General features: G+C 42.0%; 2 protein-coding genes across 2 annotated transcripts in view; both read left to right on the forward strand.

Annotated features, from left to right (window-relative positions):
- The window catches only part of LOC310722600 (uncharacterized protein), a 1041764-nt gene that overhangs the window by 924819 nt on the left and 93095 nt on the right, over positions 1–23850 (forward strand). The window lies entirely within an intron of this gene.
- Positions 14207–21006, forward strand: LOC310722942 (uncharacterized protein; the record flags this gene model as incomplete). Its single annotated transcript, XM_083535763.1, has 3 exons — positions 14207–14309; positions 17650–17815; positions 20804–21006. The coding sequence occupies exons 1-3, from the start codon at positions 14247–14249 to the stop codon at positions 21004–21006; spliced, it is 432 nt and encodes a 143-aa protein (XP_083391889.1). The 5' UTR covers positions 14207–14246.

Genomic DNA, 23850 nt, shown 5'->3' on the forward strand with positions numbered 1-23850 from the left:
GCATGATCCACGGTGTCAAATGCAGCGGTAAGGTCCAGTAACACCAAAACCACAGAGCTTTTACCATCCAAGTGTAACCCAGTTAAAAACATGAAGTAATAAGTGATGCTTGTAGTATCATTTAATAAGAGTATATGAATAGTGTGATTTAAAAAGGGTTTAAATTAATTTAACAAGTTATGTTTAAAAATGTTAAAAGCAGTTTAAAAATGATTGTATGTTTATTGTTTTAAGTAAAAGATAAAGTATTTCTGAAAACTGTCTAAACCAGCATTGATGGAGTTAATAACGTTCGGCAGTAGAGTCAGGTGTGGGGTTTGCAGCATGGAGAGAGAGAGAGAGAGAGGAGGAGGAGGAGAAGAAGGAGAAGGAGAGTGGAGCAGCAGAGTGAGCGTGATACAGAGATTTTCTGAGTTAAAATGTAGAATTATTAGTGCACATATCAAGATGTAACTTGTTTCTGATGATTGTTTGCACGACAACCAGATGAGAAGAGTGACAAGGTGCATATTGAGAAACGGAAGGAATTTCTACACGAAGTTCAAAGACTGTTTACTTTTGTGCTATTGCTAATGCTAACGCTGAGTTACCTTTGAAGTATATGCTGGAGTCAGTTCATTACAAGTAAACGACATTTTCTAGTTAAAGTTTGACTCTCAGTTGAACAGTTTGAGGAGTTTATCTACTGTTTTCGATCTGAAGACAGAGGGAGGACTCATACAGAGCTTGAAGCAACCAGGAATTCACTCGTGAGTTTTACTAAAAACGTGGTGTTAAAAAGGAGATCGAGTTCGTGTTGTTATGCTGATCGGATGATGAGACTGCGCCCGTGACTGTTGGTGAAAGGCTGGGACAGAAACATCATCTCAAGATATCTTTCATTTTGTTTGCTCGCTGACGAGTGAAGCGGCCATTAAGTTTTGGGCCACTACGAACACGAGCAACGCATCAGGCCTGCTACGGTATTTTAGTTTTATAATAAATTTGGTTGCCGGCTTTAGATTGCATTAAGGTGTGTTGTGGGCCCACAAAAAAGTCTGGTTTAAGTGATTTTTAAGTGATAAAGGGGGTATATTGACGTTTTCTGAATTAATCCATTTGAGGGTTAATAGAGTTTAAATTGTTTTCTGTCCATTTATACATGATACAGTATTGACAGTGTTTACATTGTTGTGTTAAAGAGAGTTCATAGTTTAAATTGAATTCTGTGCATTTATATGGTACAGTATTGACATTGTTTACATTGTTGTGTTAAGAAGAGAGACAATTCAGTTACAGTATTTTCATAAAAAAGAAAAGAACATTTTATGTTGAAGGTTTAAGAAAGAACAATTATATTTTTATTATGTTTATTTCCTTTGAGATAATAACTTATTTTTTGAGTAAATAACTATTTTCTAAAACTTTGTGTTGTGTTATTTTCTTATTTACCTGGAAAGAGGTTATTATTTTATTTGGGGAGAGACCTACCTAGACACACGGTTAAAATCTTTATTAATACTATACCTGAAAAAAGGTGAATTCATAGTTAGGTTTAAAAGAGAAATCCAAGAGAACATTTAAAATTGAGTTAATAAGGGTTAACACATTTAATTAATACATTAACAGAACCCAAAAGTCTTGCCCTAGTTAATATGAATACTGAGGGGCGCGCTACACAAGGCTCCAAGAATGTCATTATGGACCCTCAATAACGTTGATTCAGTGCTATGTCTCGACCTGAAACCGGACTGAAATGTATCACCAATGCCGTGCAGTTGAAGGTGAGACTGAAGCTGGGCGAAAACAAGCTTCTCCATCAACTTAGACAGAAATGACAGGTTAGATATAGGGCGGAATTTGGATAGTGTGGATGGATCAAGATTGGGTTTCTTGAGCAACGGTCTAACAACAGTGTGTTTGAGAGTAGCAAGAACAGTACCCATGCTAAAACAGCTGTTTATGAAGAGACAAGGATGGGACCTATGATGTCAACAGCCTCCTTCAAAATCCTGGCAGGAACAGCGTCTAGAGGGCAGGTGGTGGGCTTCAACTCATGGACAGCTTTTTGAGGTCCACCAAAGTACCTGCATCAAAGTTCTCTAGCACACAATGTGCTGCACGAGTAGAGAAAATGGTTTGATTTTAAACCCATAACGAACCCATTTCCATCAGCAGTGCATCGTTAACTGTGCAGTGATTTGGTGCTCAGGATTGAAGACCACCACCTCGACTTCACTCTCTCACAGCTTTAAAACTTCCCTCAGTTTATCAGGAACGGATCCTCTTACCATGTTAAGGGATGTTGATAAATTCCTTCTGGCAGAATTCCTTAAGATTTTGGTAAAACTTTAGGTTTATAAAGTGAAGTATAGGTATACAGTACATATGATCACATTTCCTTCAGGAAATAAAGGTGCACTACCTCCACATTTACAGGATGAATATAAAGCTTACAGGTTCATCGGATGCTTCTTGGACTTCAAGAATTTACATATTTTTTCATATTTTTGCATTTCAAAGAATTTCCAGTCGTATTTTTAAAACTGTGATAAAATTCTACAGTAATTCCTCGGATATCGCAGGTTTTTCTGGATTGATATCCGAGGGATTACTGTAGAATCTTCATTCAGAATCATACCCTCAGGAAGGAGAGGTGGGGGGTTGCGTGACGTCATGTCAATAAGGAGAACTGAATCCAGATTAAAATGATGGATGACAAAAAAAGGTCTAAACCCTCAGAAACCCAATTCATAAAAAAGAGGAAAGAAGTAGGGGGAAATGTGCAAAAGATAAAGGTGTGTATGCTGCTCTATCACTGATCTCGTTATGAGGAGAGTGTAAGATAATGCATCTAATGAAATACGCTAATCACTGTACATTACTTAGTTACAATTTCTTCTTTTGGTGTATCTACTTATCACCAACCAATCAGCATCAGTTTAACAGCCAGCAGATCATTTGAAGAGGAAGAAATGACGGAAGAAACTCCAGATTCGAACTCACCACAACACACGTGGCCTTTTTTGCACTTTTTCTTTTGTAGTCGTTGAAAAGAAGGTTTTGGGCTCATTAATATCATTAATTATTAGATTGTGTGCTAAAAGTAAGAGTTTTTTCACATTATTGATTAAGTAAAGAGTCTTTGGATAAAAATGATAATAGGAACATCACAGCCGTAATAAGTCATATTCGTATTTTGGATACTTAAGTACAATTGAAAGCAAACACTTTTGTACTTTTACTCAAGTGACAGTTTAAAGGCACACTTTTACTTATAGTATCTCTACTTTAACTCAACTACATGCTCTGTGTAATTCGTCATCGTTGTCAATATGTTTGAAGCTCTAAAACAGGAGATTTTCAACTCCAGCCCATGTAAAGCAGATCTTCATGAAGCTGGATTTGTGCACAGGGGCATCATCATGCAGGAACACGGTTGGGTCTTTTAGTTGAAGTGAAGGGAGAACTTCATGCTAACGCATTCAAAGACATGCTGTATAATTGTGCGTCTCCCATTTTGTGCAAACAGTTTGGGGAAGAAGAACATATTGACTGCAAATTTTATTTTATATTAATGTTGCAAAAGTATCGGGACACCTGACATTTTCAGTCATTTTTGCCTTTATGTATAATATATTTATATATATATATATATATATATATATATATATATATATATATATATATATATATATATATATATATATATACACACACACACACACACACACACACACACACACACACACTGGAGATCAAAATTAGAGAACAATGTATAAACAATTGAACAATTCTGTAATAATGTCATCTTCACTGCTCAACAGTTGAAGGAGTTTTTGTCCTGTCTATACCATGCTACCAGAACACCTTTTCCACAAAATAACTAAGGCATTTAAAAAATGAACATTATTTTGCAGAAAACACACTGATCAAAATTAGAGAACAACAATGACTGTAGTATGGAAAAAGATTACAACAAAATCTTCTGAAGGTCACAACAGTCAGCAATTAGTAGGAAGTGTACAGGCCTCTGCTCTAAATGACTTCAGCACATCTGCGGCCACAGGACAGCACTAGTCTCTCACACTGCTCTGGTGTGATTTTGGTCCACTTTTCTTCCAGTCTCCTCCACAGTTCGGTGACTGTAGTGGTTTTCTTGGCTATAACTTTGTCACCAAGGATTTTCCAGAGGTTCTCTATTGGGTTGAGATCAGGACTCTGGGCAGGCCATGTCATTATTTCAATGTTTTCAGTTTTAAGGAACTGCTTTACCCGTTTTGCTGTGTGACATGGAGCGTTGTCCTGCATGAACACTGCCGGCTGATTGGGTGATGAACACAGGGAAGGAACCATATGTTGTTGAAGAAGGTTCTGATAAACATTTGCATTCACTCTGCCATGTAGCTGTATAAGAGGCCCAAATCCTGCTGCAGAAAACATGCCCCAAACCATGACACTTCCTCCTCCACTTTTCACTGACTTCTTTACACACTTTGGGTTCAGTCTTTCTCCAGTTTGTGTCGGCGAACATAACGTTTCCCATCGGAACCAAATAAATTGAACTTGCTTTCAACACTGAAGTGAACTTTGGACCAGTTCTCCTCTGTCCACACAACATGCTCCTCAGCAAAGCTTAGTCTAGCCTTTTGATTCTTTCTGCTAATGAGAGGTTTGGTCACTGCAGAGTGGGCTTTCAGTCCAAATGCTCTTAAAATTCGAGACACTGTATGACGAGACAGATCCTTACCCTGTTCAGCGCTGAACTGGTGAGCAATTCCAGCTGCAGTGTGGAAACGATTGCCCATTTAGATCCTCCGCAGTATTCTGCGGCAGTTAAATAGGGGTTGACAGATAATCAAGGAATTTAGCACCAGGTGCCAGATTAACACTAATAACTGGGAGGTATCTGAAAGTGTTCTCCAATTTTGATCAGTGTGTTTTCTGCAAAATAATGTTTTTTTTTTTTAAATTAAGTTATTTTGTGGAAAAGGTGTTCTGGTAGCATTGTATAAACAGGACAAAAACTCCAACTGTTGAGCAGTGAAGATGACATTATTTCAAAATTGTTCAATTGTTTATAAATTGTTCTCTAATTTTGATCTCCAGTGGAAATTCTTCTTCTTTTTCTTTTGGCTGCTCCCATTAGGGGGCACCACAGCGGCTCATCTGTCTCCATACCCCCCTGTCCTCTACATCTGCCTCTTTTAAACCAACTACCTGCATGTCTTCCCTCACCACATCCATAAACCTTCTCCTTGGTCTTCCTCTTTTCCTCCTTCCTGGTGGCTCCATCCTTAGCATTCTTCTACCGATATACCCCATGTCCCTCCTCTGCACATGTCCAAACCATCTCAATCTCGCCTTGTCTCCAAAACGTCCTACATGCGCCGTCTCTCTAATATACTCATTTTTATTTCTGTCCATCGTTGTCACTCCCAACAAAAACCTTAACATCTTCAGCTCTGCTTCCTCCAGCTCCACCTTCTGTCTTTTACTCAATGTCACTGTCTCTAAACCATACAACATCGCAGGTCTCACCACAGTCCTATAAACTTTCCCTTTCACTCTCACAGATACTCTTCTATCACAAATCACTCCTGCTATCACTCTTCTCCACCCACTCCACCCTGCCTGCACTCTTTTCTTCACTTCTTTAAACACTCCCTCTCATTCACACACATGTACTCTGTCTTACTCCTACTGACTTTCATTCCTCTTCTCTCCAGTATACCTCCACCTCTCCAGGCTCTTCTCAACCTGCTCTCTACTCTCACCACAAATCACATTATCATATATTGTGAAATGCATGACTTGCCACTGATATAAACATGATGCTTGTTCTCCTTGATATTGGGTTTCAGAAACTGTAGTTACCTGCTTTGGCCACTAAGAGCATCATAGAGCTTTTTAGACGGTCAAGGCACCAAATATGGCTTTGTGTAGAGTGGACGCCTGGTGTAATTTGGGAAAACACACACATACGAGTTTGTGAGGAGTGAGGAGTCCGAGAGGAGACGGTACGTAGCGGGATACGCATATGCGAACACACATACCACCATGAACCTACAATAACGGACCGTGAGAGTGTGGAACTGAGGGGTTTAAGTAGGGGCTGGTGATGAGTGCCAACCGAGTCCCAGGTGTTTGTGATTGAAGCCGGGAGCTTCAGGAAAAGCGGAGGTTTGACAGCCCCTAAAGGGGGCGTGGCAGGTGGATGCCTGACACACATTTATTTTATTCATTTAAAAACATGAAATAAAAATCAACAAGAATGAACAAGTAAAAAACTAAAAAACAAATTTTTTACAAAAATAAATATACATAATGAATATATAAATAAATTATATAATTACACATTTATAATAAATAAAAAAATAAACACTACAGTAAATCACATTTATTTCATTCATTTAAAAACATGAAATAAAAATCAACAAGAATAAACCAGTATATGAGCATAGTCCCCCCCTGCTTGCAGCAGAAGCGTTTTAGCTATAGGAGGTGTATTTTATGGCTACAATGAAGATAAACTGAGATACAGGACCAGATTGGGATGAGTCCATCACTGTCATTTTAGTGTCAGTGTGTGTGTGGGCCAGGACTCGATGGCTGTCTGGGTGTCCAGATTGTTGTTGGAGAGGCGGTCGGAGCCTGTAATTTAATCACACCGGTATTGGATTGCAGAACAATGCTTCATTTCGTTCCAGCTCTGTATCTAAAAATACAACATGCCTAATATGCTAATTGTGATGTAAATGATGTTTTAAAAATAACGGTATAACTCAATTTTATTATTTATAGTGAGTGAGTGAGTGAGTGAGTGAGTGAGTGAGTGAGTGAGTGAGTGAGTGAGTGAGAGAGAGTGTGTGTGTGTGTGTGTGTGTGCGCCCATATCCATATCCACATACACAATGCCAACTGTTTACGCAACATGTTTCTCAGAAGGGAAACAAAAACCCAATCAGACCACCAACATCATGTTTGTATAGCGCTTTTCACAACAGACATTGTCTCAAAGCAGCTTTACAAAATTTTAAGAGTTATGGTGAATGATGTGTATTTGTCCCTGATGAGCAGCCATGGTGACTGAGACAAGAAAAAACCCCTTAGATGTTATGAGGAAGAAACATTGAGAGGAACCAGACTCAAAAGGGGAACTCGTCCTCATTTGGGTGACAACATGAGTGTGATTATAGTCTTTAATCAGTACAGAACACTGGAGAGTGAGAACTAACATGAGCACTGGAGTAAAGATTATGAATAATGTTCTTTCTACAGTCTTTTACAGTCATTTGTGGTATAAAACTAGGAGCTAATGAGCAACACTCAAGGAGGTCAAGTGTCCAAACTCCTCATGAAGTGGGATCCAATTGGCACTGGTATGTCTCTAGCTGGTTCAGGATGTTTGCGTGGTCGGCATGTCGAGAAATAATTTTAATCAGCCTTATCTAGCGGATGTTATAATCAAACTAACATTAGAACTTATTAGATACAATAGAAGTAGTTTTGATAACACCTATTTAACTATATGTTAATCAAGTCTTTATTTACACCAAGTATAAAATAGTAATAATAAGATATTTACATGTGTGAGTAGGATAGATTCTCTGACTGAATGTTATAAGTGTGTGGAATAGATAAAGAAGGACAGAAAACGACCTTGAGGGAGTTTTAAGCATTTTTATTGGGATAGCAACACGGTTGGGCTGCTGCAGCTGCAGGAGACATGAAGGAGTAGCTTGGCCCAAGGCCGGGTGAAGGCACAGGAGCACGTTGGTTTGGCGCAGGAGATGTAGGGGAATAATCATTGGGAGACCAGTGTGAGGGATAGGGAGAAAACGGTGGGGGACAGGAGCCTTCACTGCAGTTGTCATCATAAGCTCGATAGCGGGTAGCAGAGAGATCAGGAGAGGTCTGTGTGCCCATGTCGCGCGTAGCAGTGCTCTGCACTATGCGAGGAGGCAGATAGGGATTCGCTGGAACAGTTAGGCCAGAGAGTTGTTCAAGGAAATGAGCAAGCTCAGCAGCAAGTGAGGAGAGCTGGAACTGGCGGTATTGTCTGCGAAGAAGACCCATTGGAGATATTCCAGAACGTTTGCGTGGCGGAGCTGAGCAAAAGAGACCAACAGAGATAAGATGTTAGACAGGGTAACATCACGGTGACTGCTAGGTGTAGGCAAAGGATAACACACATTCAAGAGAAAATTCTATATACTATGCAACAATCGGTTCAGAATGCACAATTAAAATATAACCTGGGCACTTGCAGCTATCAAATAAAATAATATAATCAAGCACATGTATACAGACAATCTAATACACTGAGATAACTCAATTCAATAAATGTAGAATAGCAAACAGCATTATAAAAAGAGTAAAGCATAACACTTACCCATTGCAGGTGCAGGAAGACAAAATAGGCCGCAAAAATGGTGTTCACACTTGGAGGACTGAAAACAGCATATGGTTGGATCTAGAAAAATAAGGGCTTTATACTCACTTATTTTTTTTATATAAAATCAAGGAAAAGGCCGAATATAAGGGGAATTGGGAAAAAACAGGAACTCCAAATATGGTGTTGTTTGGAGGAATAAGCACCAAGGTCAAAGATAAGGGGAATTGAAAAAAGAGGGCAAGATCGGAAAATAAGGGGAATTACTCAAGGTGAAGAAATTAGAAAAAATAAAAAGATACGGTGGCTACAGAGTATAAATACAAGCGTGAAACAGACAGTACTTGTACTTCCTCACTTTGGCGTGCTCTATCATTTTGATGTGCTGTTCATTTTGATGTGAGGTACCCATCTTCTATTGAGCTCATTGGAACGTGTATGGAATAAAGAAGTTTGCTTTTACTCATCTGAGACTGAGGATCCTTCATTGGCAGTTTGTGTCTATTATATTTAAGTTTTTCTAGAGTTGGCTGAGCATTATTGGGAATCTTCTGAACAAAAGAATCCACCCTCGATGTGTCGCCTCAGAGACGGGCTCTGAGTTCCGACATATTTAATGGCGCCCAACGTGGGGCCCTGAAGGTCAGCGTAAAGGTCGAAAACCTGAACAGGGGACCGAACATTCTGTGGGCTGCAGCCGCTGACAACAAGATTCAGAGAAAAAGGTAAGCAGACACCTGTTATACTCAAAGTCTGTGATTAGTAACTGTATGCCCATAGGGTTGTCGGCCCCGGGGAGGGTATAGACTGCTGACCTAGGGTCCAAGAACTATTGGGTGGAAAAAATTTAGTGTTGGATGAGAAAAAGCAAACATGAAATAAAGTTGAAAAGGTGGAGAGTCACTGCGTATAAGAGGCGCAGGGTGGGACCCACATGAAATAAAGTTGAAAAGGTGGAGAGTCACTGCGTATAAGAGGCGCAGGGTGGGACCCACATGAAATAAAGTTGAAAAGGTGGAGAGTCACTGCGTATAAGAGGCGCAGGGTGGGACCCACATGAAATAAAGTTGAAAAGGTGGAGAGTCACTGCGTATAAGAGGCGCAGGGTGGGACCCACATGAAATAAAGTTGAAAAGGTGGAGAGTCACTGCGTATAAGAGGCGCAGGGTGGGACCCACATGAAATAAAGTTGAAAAGGTGGAGAGTCACTGCGTATAAGAGGCGCAGGGTGGGACCCACATGAAATAAAGTTGAAAAGGTGGAGAGTCACTGCGTATAAGAGGCGCAGGGTGGGACCCACATGAAATAAAGTTGAAAAGGTGGAGAGTCACTGCGTATAAGAGGCGCAGGGTGGGACCCACGTAGAACTACGGCTAATTATTTGTACCTTAGTCTGTTAGACTTTCCATATGGTCTAATAGGTTGCAGACTATCAAGACCGAAATCGCGTAGACCCAAAGGTGAAGCCTTGGTGATTCGGGTTCAAGTCCCGGTGTGAGAAGATAACACTTCTCATATGGTCTAAAAACAGGATAAGATACCATAGGTCTTTATTAGGGGATCCAGATTCGCAAACTGGTGTGGAAAGGGTACATTTAAAAGGTTGTGAGTTGTTAGTATAAGAGTAAAAAGACTCGGAGAGTCACCGTAATGAGTACGGGGTGGGACCCGAGGATATGAAGTGATGGCCATGGGTACATGTACGTTGTGTTAACTGCAGTGTGTAAATATTTTGTTGTCATAGTATTTGTGAAGAGTGTGTTTGTGAAAGCCGGATTGAAGAGTGTATTTCTATGAATGCTTGTGTGCTGTCTGTAGATAAAATTGTGATTATACTTGTATCATTGTCATATCTGTATTATTAATAAAATAGTATGGTATACACACGCACACATTAGAAGTACAGGAGAGCTGCGCGTGGACGAGAGAAGGAGCACAAAAGGAGGGGGCGCGGGCACGCGCATACAGACACGGAGCGCACGAGGGAGGGTGCGCATGCGCATAGGCGCACGGAGCATAGTACACACACACACACACACACACACACGCAGCGCGATTGAATAAAGAATAAATAAATAAATAAACAAGTAAATAAAATAAAGGGAATATAGCAAAATAAATGCGTGAACTTGATGGACATAGAGATAGAAACGAACGGACGTAGAACCCATTTTTGGGACGAAAGGACATACAAAGATAGAAACGGTATAGAGAGGAGACAGACAGAGAAGCAGATACAAGACAAATTGTGGGCTATTACACGTTTACATGGTATAGAGGTATTACACCAGATATTTCCAGAGGAAAACTGGTATGAAAAAATAAGAAGCATCTGGAAACCCCAACTGTTAAGCCCAGTATTGCGCACCCTAGTGGAAGCCCCTACACCTAGTAAAGCAGTGATACACCTGTTTGATTTCATAGCAGACCCAAACAGTGAAGACGAAGAACCATTGATAGAATTAAATGCAGAAGTACCTGAACAATCTAATTATTGCTCGGGACTGACAGCAACTGTTGTAGTAGAGCCTAAAGAGGTAGTGTGGGAAAGAGGTGCAGCCACCTCAATTCTAGTTGATAAAATCAATTCGTTAAGTGGACAAAGCCGGAAAAATCCAACACGACCTTGTAAAACAGTAAGACGGATAAACGTCTATCTAAAGTGGTCTGCTCAAAATAGAAACCCAGGCCACCGTAGAGAAGCACACAGAGCGAGACAAGGGTGCATCATGAGTACGGAGGAATCTCCAATCACACCTGTGGATGTGATAATTATAAGGCATAAAGGGGCTGAAAAGGAGATCAAAAAATACATGAAAAAATGGAAAGACCTGACAACTGGGGATTTGCAATGGCCAGAAGAGGGAACATTTAATAAAGAAAAGTGTGATGTAATGAAGACCAGAATAAGAAATTGGGGAGAAATAAAGAAAGAAAAGAAGGAAAAGACAAAACGGAAATTAGACATCATTGAGTGGTTTGAGCATGAGGGGGAAATGCTAAAAGTACACAAGGAAAAGACAGAGAAAGGAACAGGAAGTAAAGAGGGAAAAGGGTCAGAAAAGGCCTCAGCCCCACCATTGGAGGAGTTTGAGGAACAGAAAAAACCACCTCCATATGCTGAAGCAAAGAAGCATGAGGTGATTAGCTTCTACCCAGTACTAAAGAAAGAGTATCATGACATACAACTAGACATAACAGGAGGACGGATTAAAGGGAGGATGGAACTTCCAGCTCCAGACAACAAGATAAACAAGGAAAGAGCAAGACAAACAAATAGAGTGTTATTTCAGACTCCTGATTAAGAGGAGGGGAATGATGAAGAAAACGGCAACGAAGGGAGATATGACTATGAACACGATTATGATCTAGATATTCCACCTGAAGAATGGGAGAGAGAGCGAGAGGAATTGGAACCGCCTGAGTATGACCAGAATCAAAGACATTGCCAGAAAAAGCAGCCACTAAGACATACAAGGGGTGAAAGCACCCCTAAAGTACAAGAAAGACTAAGCAAAGCCACCTCTCTTTCAGACCTCAGAAACAAAAAAGAAAGCAAAGAAGATTCAAACTCAGGAGAAGAATGCAAGGAAGAAGAAGAGTTTATTATTCTGAACCCAGAAAGAGGGAAAAAAGTGCATGTTCACGGAATATTGGAAATGACGCCAAGAATGCCACAGAAAAGTGATCCACTGCACACAGAGGTAAAAACTCTGCAGGAAGAAATGACATTTCATGAAAAAGAAAATGCAGCAAACAGACAAGAACTGGCAGACACCCAAAAGAGGATGGAAAAAATGGAAGAAATCCTAAAAGACACTCAAAGGGAAATGAGCCAGACAAAGGAGATTATAACGAAAGTGACAGGTGAAAATCATCAATTAAAGGTGAAGCTATACCGACACGAAAATGCCCAACTCGAGGCAGAAATACAGAGAGCAGAACAGAAAAGCTCAGAAAAAATGGACCAGTGCCAACAATATCTTGATGAGCTACAACTTCAACTATCAATGAATCAGCCAGAAACCAACGTCAAGGCCGGAAGAAAGGAAAGTCAGAAGAAAATAAGAGAAACAACAACGAACTTTCCACAAGAACACAGAGTGACAAGGTCACAAGTACAAAGAAAGAATCATGATGATGAAGAGGAAAGCATGGAAGAAGAAGAAAGGATAAGTACTAAATACCGAAAATCCTTGCAGATGCCAGTCATTATAAAAGGCACAGACTCAGTATACACACCATGGTCATTTATGGATCTTACGGGACTAATAAGCAGACTGCCTAACATATGTGAAGGAGCACAAAGATGGATAACACGCTTTGAAGAACAGACTATGGGACAAATGCTGGCTATGGGAGATATCAAGGCAATTTTGACACAGTCATTGGGAAAAGCTAAAATGATAGAAATATTGGATCAGGCACACCTAGGAGAAGTGGGGAAGGATCAAAAGTATGATCGTTGGACATTTGGAGTGAAAAGAAATGACGTATGGAATGCACTTCGCTCCACATACCCAACTCAATCTGATTTAACCAAGGTAGAAAACCTAAAAATGGACGAAAAAGAGGGGGCTGTTGCCTTTATTCTTAAATTACAGAAAGCATGGGCCGAAGAGATGGGGTCAGCATGGGATGAGACAACGGCTAACATCACATTGTTCAAAATAATGTTAAAAAGGGCACTTCAAAGTGAAGTACAAGAAAAACTTGAGTCAGTTGTGGGACTTAATGCCTTGCCCTGGGCAGCTTTCCAGGCAAATGTCACACATGCTGTGGAAATGTATAGGAAAAAGAAAGAAGCAAATAAACAGGCAGCAGAAGATTTAATAACATTGCTGCACAAAGCACAGCTTGGAGAGATAACTCAGAGCAAACAAGAAAATCAAGAAAAACGCAAAGAAGAGAAAAGTTCAGCTAAACCAGCAGCAGTCATGATGGTACCAACGAATACACAGAAGGATTCAGCTGGTCAAAACATACCAGATCAGGGAAATCAGCAACTAATGCCCGTGGGACAACCAATGATGGCCTATCCAACATATCAACAATATCCACCACAAAACAGAGGGTGGGGGCAAGGAAGAGGCAGAGGAAGAGGAGGAATGTTTCAACCAAGACCAAGGAATTATCAACCACCGAGAGGAGGAAGATGCTGGAACTGCCAAGATCCCAACCACATGATGAGAGACTGCCCATATCCAATAAGACAACAGCAAGGTAACCAACAACAAAATCAAAGTTGGCAAGACCCCGGAAATTGGGCAGGACCATGGATGGGCCAGTGTCAGCAGAATCAACAGACTCAAGCAAACTTTAGAGGCGGCCCTCCGGGGCCACCTCAAGGTAACATGTGAAGATGCCCAGAGAAGCCAGAGGGGGAGCTGGTACAGTGCCCCACCTCACTGTACCCTGCACAAGAACCAACCATAATGGTGGATGTAAGTAACCAGCTCCAAGCATCGTTTTTGATTGACACAGGAGCAACATTCACAAGCATTGGAAAAGAAGGCTCTAAGCTCCCCCTCTCACGCAAAGCAGTAAAGACAGTAGGCTTCTCGGGTAAAACTCAAACTTTGCATTTTACAGAGCCACAAGACATAACAGTAGAAGGAATCACAATACAAGCACCATTGTTGTATTCCCCTGATACCCCAGCAAATCTATTAGGCAGAGATGTATTATGCAAGCTAGGAGCAAAAATCTTCTGTGGACCTACAGGAGTGTGGGTCGAACTTCCCGAATGCCTAGCTCAACAGTATGTGATGGTGGAAAGAAAAATAGAACAACAGACACTGGATAAAGTCTATTGGCTGGAACTCGATGTGACATCCTCAGAAATTTACAAGCTGTATGACCACTGGAAAACATGGTTCACGAACATGCGTCCAGAATGTGTGGAAACCAGGAAACCATGGCATTGCACAATGAGGTATGATGAGGGGGGACAAGATGAAGAATACGAGACTTTGTGGGGAGAACATGTAGAAGGAAACCAGTATAGTCTCAAAGCAGAAAACGTGATCATTGGTCCCCAAGGAATAGCTGCAACAGTACAGCTACCAGACCACATTGCACAGTGGTATTCAGTCGAGAACTCTGTTCCACATGTCTCCCTAATGATCAGGCAAAATTTTAAATCAAAAGGTCAGAGAAGCAAGTCAGAAAACTGAATGGATACCAATAGGAGAAAATATGAGCGTGTCATTGGACAGGAAATATCTCAAAATAAAACTAACAGCTGAAGACAGTGTGGTAGCTCACACCGTTTTGATCAACAGACAGGTGCAGGTGAGAACGCAAGTAGGACAAATTGGACAATGGCAGCAGAAGGTAGAACAGACTGGACTAGAAAGAGAACAGGTACTGAAACAGATTCCGGAAAAGTTATGGACTAAACATCAGACAGATGTAGGGTTAGTTAAGTCATCAGGGTTGGCGAAAATTCAATTAAAACCCAGTGTGCAGTTACCTTACCAGAAACAGTACCCATTGTCGCAACAAGCGATAGAGGGGATAAGACCAACCATCGAGGGATTAGTTGAAGCAGGAGTCTTAATTCCAACAAACAGCCCTTGCAACACACCCATTTTTCCGGTCAGAAAACCTAATTCAGACAAATGGAGATTGGTCCATGATTTAAGACCAGTAAATCGTGTGGTGGTAGCAGAAAATCCTGTAGTACCTGATCCACACACTTTGTTAACAAACATCCCCGAAGGGACTAAATGGTACACTGTGATTGATTTATGCTCAGCATTTTTTAGTGTACCCTTGCACCCTGAGTCTCAGTTCCTGTTTGCATTTACATATGGGGGAAAACAATACACCTACACGCGTCTGCCACAAGGGTATTGTGAAAGTCCGTCAATTTTTAACCAGGTGTTAGCACGAGATCTGGCAGATCTAGACATTCAAAGCAGTTTACTCCAATATGTGGACGACCTACTAATTTGTAGTCAAACTAAAGAACAGTGCATGAAGGACTCGTTAAAGGTCCTGGAAACCCTAGCTCATAATGGACACAAGGTCAGTAAGGAAAAATTGCAATTCTGCCAACAAAAGGTAGAATATTTGGGTAGAGTGCTCGAAGGCACTACACGCAAAATCTCACCCTCACATGTAGAAACAATTCAGAAAACACCACAACCTCAAACAGTACAACAGATGTTGTCATTCTTGGGTTTAGCTGGTTTTAGTAGACCGTGGATTTGTGATTTTGCATTAAAAACACAACCTCTCAGAGACATGATGAAAGCAGCTGATCAGACAAAATCTAGCGCACGACTGGTCTGGACAGAAGAAGGCAAAAAGGCCTTTGAAATAATCAAAAGTGATCTAAAATCTGCCCCAGCACTAGCCTGTCCAGACTACACAAAACCATTTCACCTCTATGTCTCAGAAAGGCGAGGTTTTGCGTCAGCCATTTTAGCACAACAGCAACAGAGTATGGGGAAGAAGCCAATTGCATACTATAGCACAGCTCTTGACAATGTGGAAAAAGGCATGCCACCCTGTTACAGAGGATTGGCAGCCGCAGCGTTTGCCTATCAGAAAGCATCAACAATCACGATGGGTCATCCAGTGACCCTGTACACTTCTCATGCATTACATGCTCTGCTGACAAGTCAAAAGTTTGTAATCACAAATGCACGAAGAACAGGGTATGACGTAATTCTGTCTGCACCGGAACTGACAATTGAGAGATGCCTCACAAATAATCCAGCTGATCGAGTAGTCTTGACAGATGAGGGAATTCCCCATGAATGCACTACAGAGGCAGAGAAATTTCTAAAAGCCAGAGATGACCTAGAGAACCAACCATTGCAAGATGCCCAAATTGTCATGTTTGTGGATGGTTCATGCTATCGCTCAAATGATGGCAATAAAGCAGGATATGCCGTGGTCATGCACAATGAGGAAGATGACTCGTTTCGAGTACTAGCTAGTGTAAGTGTGCCACAACCTTGCTCTGCCCAATTGGCAGAAATAAAAGCTTTAGCAGCAGCATGTAGACTAGGAGCAGGGGGAAAGTGTACTATTTACACTGATTCAGCCTATGCACATGGGGTATGTCACACATTTGGACCCATCTGGGAACAAGAGGTTTCCAGAGAGCTGATGGATCATCCATTTTGCATGGTCCCGCAATTTCTGATTTGCTCAAAGCAATGATGCTTCCAAAAGCATTAGCCATCGTGAAATGTAAAGCCCACAAATCTGATGGGGAGATGATTAGTAGAGGTAATGCAGCAGCAGATGAGGCAGCTAAAAAAGCAGCGGTAGGCGAAGACTGTGTGAAAGTGATGATGCAGGAAGGAGAGCATGAGGAAGTAAGAGGGCAGGTAACAGAAGAAGATCTTGGAGAATATCAGGATTTAGCAAGTGGGGAAGAGAAAGAAAAGTGGAAGAAACGGGGTGCAGTACAAGACCCCAACACAGGGTTATGGAGAAGTGTTGATGGAGTGTGGGTGGCACCGCTAGCTCTTCTACCGAGGCTCATTGCTGATTCACATTGGGTAGATCACTGTAATCGTAGGGAGACAATAGACACAATCCGAAGGAATTGGTGGTCGCCATATCTGGCCAGTATGGTGGACAAATTCCTGAGGTCCTGTGAGCTATGTGCAGCACGTAATGTCAGAAAACATTTCACAGCACCAATCAGTCACATTCCTGAACCAAGGGGACCGTTTCGACATTTGCTGATGGACTTTGTGGACATGGCAGACAGGAAGGAAGGGAAAAGATATATCTTGGTAGTAATAGATCGTTTTAGTAGATGGGTAGAAGCAACAGCTACTGCCAAGAATGACGCAAAGACTGTGGCTAAGTTTCTGATCAGGGAAGTAATTCCAAGGTTCGGGATACCTGATAAGTTGAGCTCTGACAATGGACCACATTTTGTGAATAATGTGATCAAGGCATTTTCAGAAGCTTTGTGTATCAAGCAAAGAATGGGGTGTGTTTACCATCCACAATCACAGGGAATGGTTGAACGAGCAAATGGGGTGTTGAAGGAGAAAATAGCAAAAATTTGTGCTAGCACAGATTTGAATTGGGTGCAGGCTCTTCCACTGGCATTGATGAAAATGCGCTCTCAAACAAATCGCAATACACACCTGACACCACATGAGCTGCTGACTGGAAGACCCATGCCAGTCGCTTTTACACAAGGACCTTACACAGGCTCCTCACTTGACCAACTTGAAGCAGACATGTCTAGTTATTGCAAACATCTGACGCAAATACACAGAACTTTATATTCACAGGTCTGTGAAGCCACACACGGAGCACATGTTGATGAGCCATTGCAGCAGGTGCAACCAGGTGATTACGTGTACATCAAAGTGTTCAAAAGAAAACACTGGAGTGAGCCACGACGTGAAGGCCCATTCAAGGTGGTATTAGCGACTCCTACCGCAGTCAAGGTCGAAGGTAAGGAACACTGGTATCACCTTAACCATTGTTGCAGAGCTGCAGTGAAAGGACCAAAGTGGAGGAAATCTCAGGCTGAGTTGGCACACTGTGCCCACTCTGACGACTCAGAAAGCGACGACGACAGCGCTGGCCCAGCTCAAGACAGAGGGCCAGCATACAGAACACGTGCCAAAACCAAACAGCCACGACCAGTTGAAGGGGAACCGAAGGCAGGGTGCTCATATCAGGTTGATTCACAACCACAGCACGAGACAATAGATTCTGACAAACTGGAAGAGACTGTTTATAGACTACTAGACAGTGACGAAAACACTCTCATTCCACCTGAACAGTTTGGCACCCTTAATCTACAAGATCTAGTAGACCTAGATATCAATCTACCTGTGGAACCATGATGGAGAGTTTCCCAAAACCCAAACAGACTCACCCCACCAAAAGAGACTGGGCGGTACTTGTCATGGCTTTAGTTGTATGGTTCATTTGCACTTACATTTCCCTTAACCGATATCTACATCATCCAGCAGATGTATCAGTCCCTTTGTCTAACATTTCTCTAAATAACTGCTCTCAGCCCGCAGCATGCCCAGAAAGTCGCAACATGTCCACACACAGATACAAGAGATCTAAACCTCTATGGTCCCTAGATCACCACGCTAAAACCAGTCTCACTTCAGCAGAAACTGCTAGAGTTTCTGTATATTTGGCAAGAAACGTGCTTGCAGACCAATTCCGGTGTGCACTGGGTGTTTTGAATAACACCAAGGTCCTACCATTCTTTCCTGCAACTGCACAACATATATTTGTAACATATACTATATCCCTAGCTCATCCTCGTAACTCAACAGAAACAACAGACACTCCCGAATACGAGATGAGACTTGAGGCTCGAATGACCGACACAGATAAAGGAACAGACATTATAGTGGTCACAGGAGTACCTCTCAGAGTTGTCTCTCGTATGGCAGGCTCCCGCAGTTGTGCTGCTATCACGCTTTTATGGTTCTACGGTTTTCCCCAAGTAGGTCTCCCACATGGCACGTTCGAAAGAACTTCAGTAGAGTCTCTAGTGTATGGGACTGATCTATATAAGATTTTTGTATATGTCCCTAACTGGCAAGAAGGGATGAACCTACCTAGAATACAACTCAGTTTTAGATACAAGAACCCCATCTATCCCTCTAATTCAAAAGCCCCAACTTGTGTTAGATGCACTGAAAGGATCAACGTAACATCAGTAAAGCAATATGCAGAAACTACAAATATTCAGCCAAACCTTAACCTGTACAGACAATGGCTGGAAGAGTCAGGACGTGCAGCAGTGCCTAACTCTACATGTATTGTATGCGACAGAAGATCTCGTCGCCCACCTCGTGTTATGCCAACAGTAGGGTTAGAGGCATGCGACAAAGAACCCTATGATACCACTCATCTCTGTCCAGCAATATGTTTATTGGGTTCAGCCGCTGAAAATTATGGAGCCACATGGATGCGATCCCGTAGTGCTTCATGCGAATATCAGCCCCTAGCCACACTCAGTAATGATGACTTGCGGGTGATTGTGCACCCAGAACAAACTTTCCCATTGTGCCTTCGCGCAAAAGGAGTAATTACTGTAGGTTCATTACCCGACAAGGCATGTGTACAACAGATTGACGCAACGTTCCACATACTTAACTTAAGACAGTCTTGTAATTCCTCCACACAAAAATGTGACATTAATGCACGTAGACAGTTTCATGTCCCGAACTTGAGGATGGGCACACTGCCCTTAGCGGACATATTTTGGTTCTGCGGAGGAAGTGAAGTGCTGCAGGTTCTACCTAGCCTGTGGCATGGTCTTTGCGCTCCAGTAGTTCTAGAAGGACGTCTCATTGTTATGGCGGTAAATGAGACCCGCTTAAATGACCTGTTTAGGTCAAGACGACGTCGGGATGCTCCTCAGGGTAACATTGCACAGACCATTTTATCTAGTATCGTGAACGACTATAGGGATAAATATCTCACGATCACTAATAAATCTAGGTTACCCTCATGGGGCCCGGATCCTGACATCTATATAAGTTGGAAGGGCACACCAGTAGGTGTTCCAGCTGAATTTGCCGCTCTAGACAAGGGTGCCTCCAAGGCATTGACAATGTTTCTCCCTTGGATCCAGATAGATCGCAATATGGCCTGGATAAATTATATTTGGTACAACCAACAACGTTTTATCAATCACACAATTGAAGCCTTGAAACTGATATCGGAACAACTTCATGCCACTACACTAATGGCTGTGCAGAATAGGTTCGCGATTGACAAACTGCTTGGCCCAGACCAAGGTGTATGCCATCTTATTGGGGAGGACTGTTGCGCGGTTATTCCTCTCCACACTGGCTCTGCAGGTCCGCTACACGCTCTACTGGACCGTATGGTGAAAGCTCGTGATGAGATGGTCTCCAATAATGCGAAGGAATCTGCTCTGTCCAGCTGGCTAAGTTGGCTTTTTTCTTCGAGCTGGTTGGCGGGACTGGTGCGCATTGGAACTACACTTGCCATTATTCTTGCAGCCGTGGCATGTTTTGTTTGCTGTGGAATTCCTTGTCTTCGTGCTCTTATCAGCAAGACTGTGCACTCACTGTTCGGACAATATGTACAGTTCCCAATGTCTGCTGTCACAAAGCAGGAATTTCCTGTAGATCACATCTATGCTGCCATGGACCATGATGTTTATGTGGACATGAATGCAAGGCTTTTTGCCCTGTGCGAAGGACACAAATAACTTTCCCCAGACATATCCTTTTTACTATGTATATATATATATATATATATATCTAACTAACCATCTATTTATCCGTGTTTGATTACTGTTCTCGATAATATTGACATGCTCACTGAGTCTTCCTTCTATATTTCCACTTTTAGGAAAACTGCTTCGGATGCTTGCTGTCTTAATTCTGTTGTATGAACCATGTTGTTGTTGTGAGTTCTCCATGTTGTGTGCAGGAACATGGCCGCTGGTGAACCCAGGTGGCTACAGCCGAATCTGCGGCTGTTTCCTGGTGTGTGCGCATTCACTGACACGTGTTATGAGGGATATCGCTTCGCCTTCGACACATTCAGGGGTCCCTGTGAAGCGTGTGATGCCCTCGCCTTTGACCGTCAGACACATTGCTTGTGGTGCCAGGGCTGTGACGACTGTCCATTAGGAGACCGGTGCTATGATGGACCCCGTGATTGGTTCGGTTTTCCTCCACAAAGAGATGATTTTGTTTGGGAAACAGATGAGGACCAGCGTAGACCAGTGACCGCCATTATGCGCCACGCTAACATGTTTTCTCCGGAGGGAATGTGGTTAGACTCCATTCAGAACTCTGTTTATGATCTTCCTGGTGGACTCCAGCTGGTCACTCGTGTATTCACTATGCGTCGTGCTATCTCCCTGGCCGAATCATTTGGAGCTCTTTCCTTCTCAACAAGAGCTCGTAACACCCATAGTTTCCTGCTCACGACCTTCGTCATGCAACGCACTACTGTGACATTCTACACCCTTACCTTAGGAGGCTATGTTCTGTGGACAACGGAACCAGCCAAACATCGGAACTGGCACTGTCGCCCTATCCTGGTTCGCAGATGCCGCATGCGTGCTATAGACTCAGAAATAATCTCAATGCAGGGAAGACGTTCCCGCTTAAAATGGTACTACGCTGTGTGGTTCGCGATACAGACTGGTCGCCGTATACCTGCTCCCTTACCACATTGGATAAAGCGGTTGTCACCTGTCCCATAGCTCTACCACATTTATGCGGACTATATTGTTTCGTTTTCATTTTAGTTCTATTTCACATGTCTCATATTGAAAGCTGCATGTACAATCACGACTGAGGATGACCTTGGTGATGATTCTTCCACTGTCGCGCCACTGGCGGGCAGAGTGGGAATTTTCCCTGGCACTTGACTGTCTACAGGGTTTTTCGCCCACTCCTAGTTCATCAATGTTGTGATTAGGCACGGCCCTTGCATTTAGAGGGCGGGAGTAATGTCGATCTATTGTTTGTTCAAGTAATGTCGATCTATTGTTTGTTCATTTATCTTTCCTTTGAGTTTAGTAATGTCGATCTATTGTTTGTTCAAGTAATGTCGATCTATTGTTTGTTCATTTATCTTTCCTTTGAGTTTCTTTACGTTTATTATTTTCGCTTATTTTTCCAATTTTAAGTGGCTTGATTTTTGTTCACCTTATTACACGATTCAACGTATGTTGTAGTCTTACACTGAATATTATTCATAATATTATCACTCAATTTGATTACAACACTGGTGTTGATAGCTTCTGGGTATTCATGAGTACTAGGTTCCTTTTATTGAGTTGATGTTTCAATGGTGTAAGTGGATTGTTTAAAGTGTGTACTTGTGATCATTTTACTTTTGATTACCGTGGATATTAAGCCTTAATGGACTTTTCCAACACATTCACGTGGATATAAACACACGAGTACCTGGTAAAGTACTAGTAACCTCTTCCAGGGCTCCAACAAGACCCCCTGCGATACGTAAAGTATCTGGGTCAGAAGAAAACAACATGTGCCAAAGAACACAAAAGACTTTTTACGTTGGTTTTACTATTGCATTACATGATATGTATGATTGGTAAGGTTATCACGGAAGTAAGCGGAATGTGAGACTATGAAGTCTCAGAGGGGGGAGTAATGTCGAGAAATAATTTTAATCAGCCTTATCTAGCGGATGTTATAATCAAACTAACATTAGAACTTATTAGATACAATAGAAGTAGTTTTGATAACACCTATTTAACTATATGTTAATCAAGTCTTTATTTACACCAAGTATAAAATAGTAATAATAAGATATTTACATGTGTGAGTAGGATAGATTCTCTGACTGAATGTTATAAGTGTGTGGAATAGATAAAGAAGGACAGAAAACGACCTTGAGGGAGTTTTAAGCATTTTTATTGGGATAGCAACACGGTTGGGCTGCTGCAGCTGCAGGAGACATGAAGGAGTAGCTTGGCCCAAGGCCGGGTGAAGGCACAGGAGCACGTTGGTTTGGCGCAGGAGATGTAGGGGAATAATCATTGGGAGACCAGTGTGAGGGATAGGGAGAAAACGGTGGGGGACAGGAGCCTTCACTGCAGTTGTCATCATAAGCTCGATAGCGGGTAGCAGAGAGATCAGGAGAGGTCTGTGTGCCCATGTCGCGCGTAGCAGTGCTCTGCACTATGCGAGGAGGCAGATAGGGATTCGCTGGAACAGTTAGGCCAGAGAGTTGTTCAAGGAAATGAGCAAGCTCAGCAGCAAGTGAGGAGAGCTGGAACTGGCGGTATTGTCTGCGAAGAAGACCCATTGGAGATATTCCAGAACGTTTGCGTGGCGGAGCTGAGCAAAAGAGACCAACAGAGATAAGATGTTAGACAGGGTAGCATCACGGTGACTGCTAGGTGTAGGCAAAGGATAACACACATTCAAGAGAAAATTCTATATACTATGCAACAATCGGTTCAGAATGCACAATTAAAATATAACCTGGGCACTTGCAGCTATCAAATAAAATAATATAATCAAGCACATGTATACAGACAATCTAATACACTGAGATAACTCAATTCAATAAATGTAGAATAGCAAACAGCATTATAAAAAGAGTAAAGCATAACACTTACCCATTGCAGGTGCAGGAAGACAAAATAGGCCGCAAAAATGGTGTTCACACTTGGAGGACTGAAAACAGCATATGGTTGGATCTAGAAAAATAAGGGCTTTATACTCACTTATTTTTTTTATATAAAATCAAGGAAAAGGCCGAATATAAGGGGAATTGGGAAAAAACAGGAACTCCAAATATGGTGTTGTTTGGAGGAATAAGCACCAAGGTCAAAGATAAGGGGAATTGAAAAAAGAGGGCAAGATCGGAAAATAAGGGGAATTACTCAAGGTGAAGAAATTAGAAAAAATAGAAAGATACGGTGGCTACAGAGTATAAATACAAGCGTGAAACAGACAGTACTTGTACTTCCTCACTTTGGCGTGCTC

The sequence above is a fragment of the Silurus aristotelis genome, assembly GCF_946808225.1.
Source record: "Silurus aristotelis genome assembly, chromosome: 29".
Taxonomy (NCBI): domain Eukaryota; kingdom Metazoa; phylum Chordata; class Actinopteri; order Siluriformes; family Siluridae; genus Silurus; species Silurus aristotelis.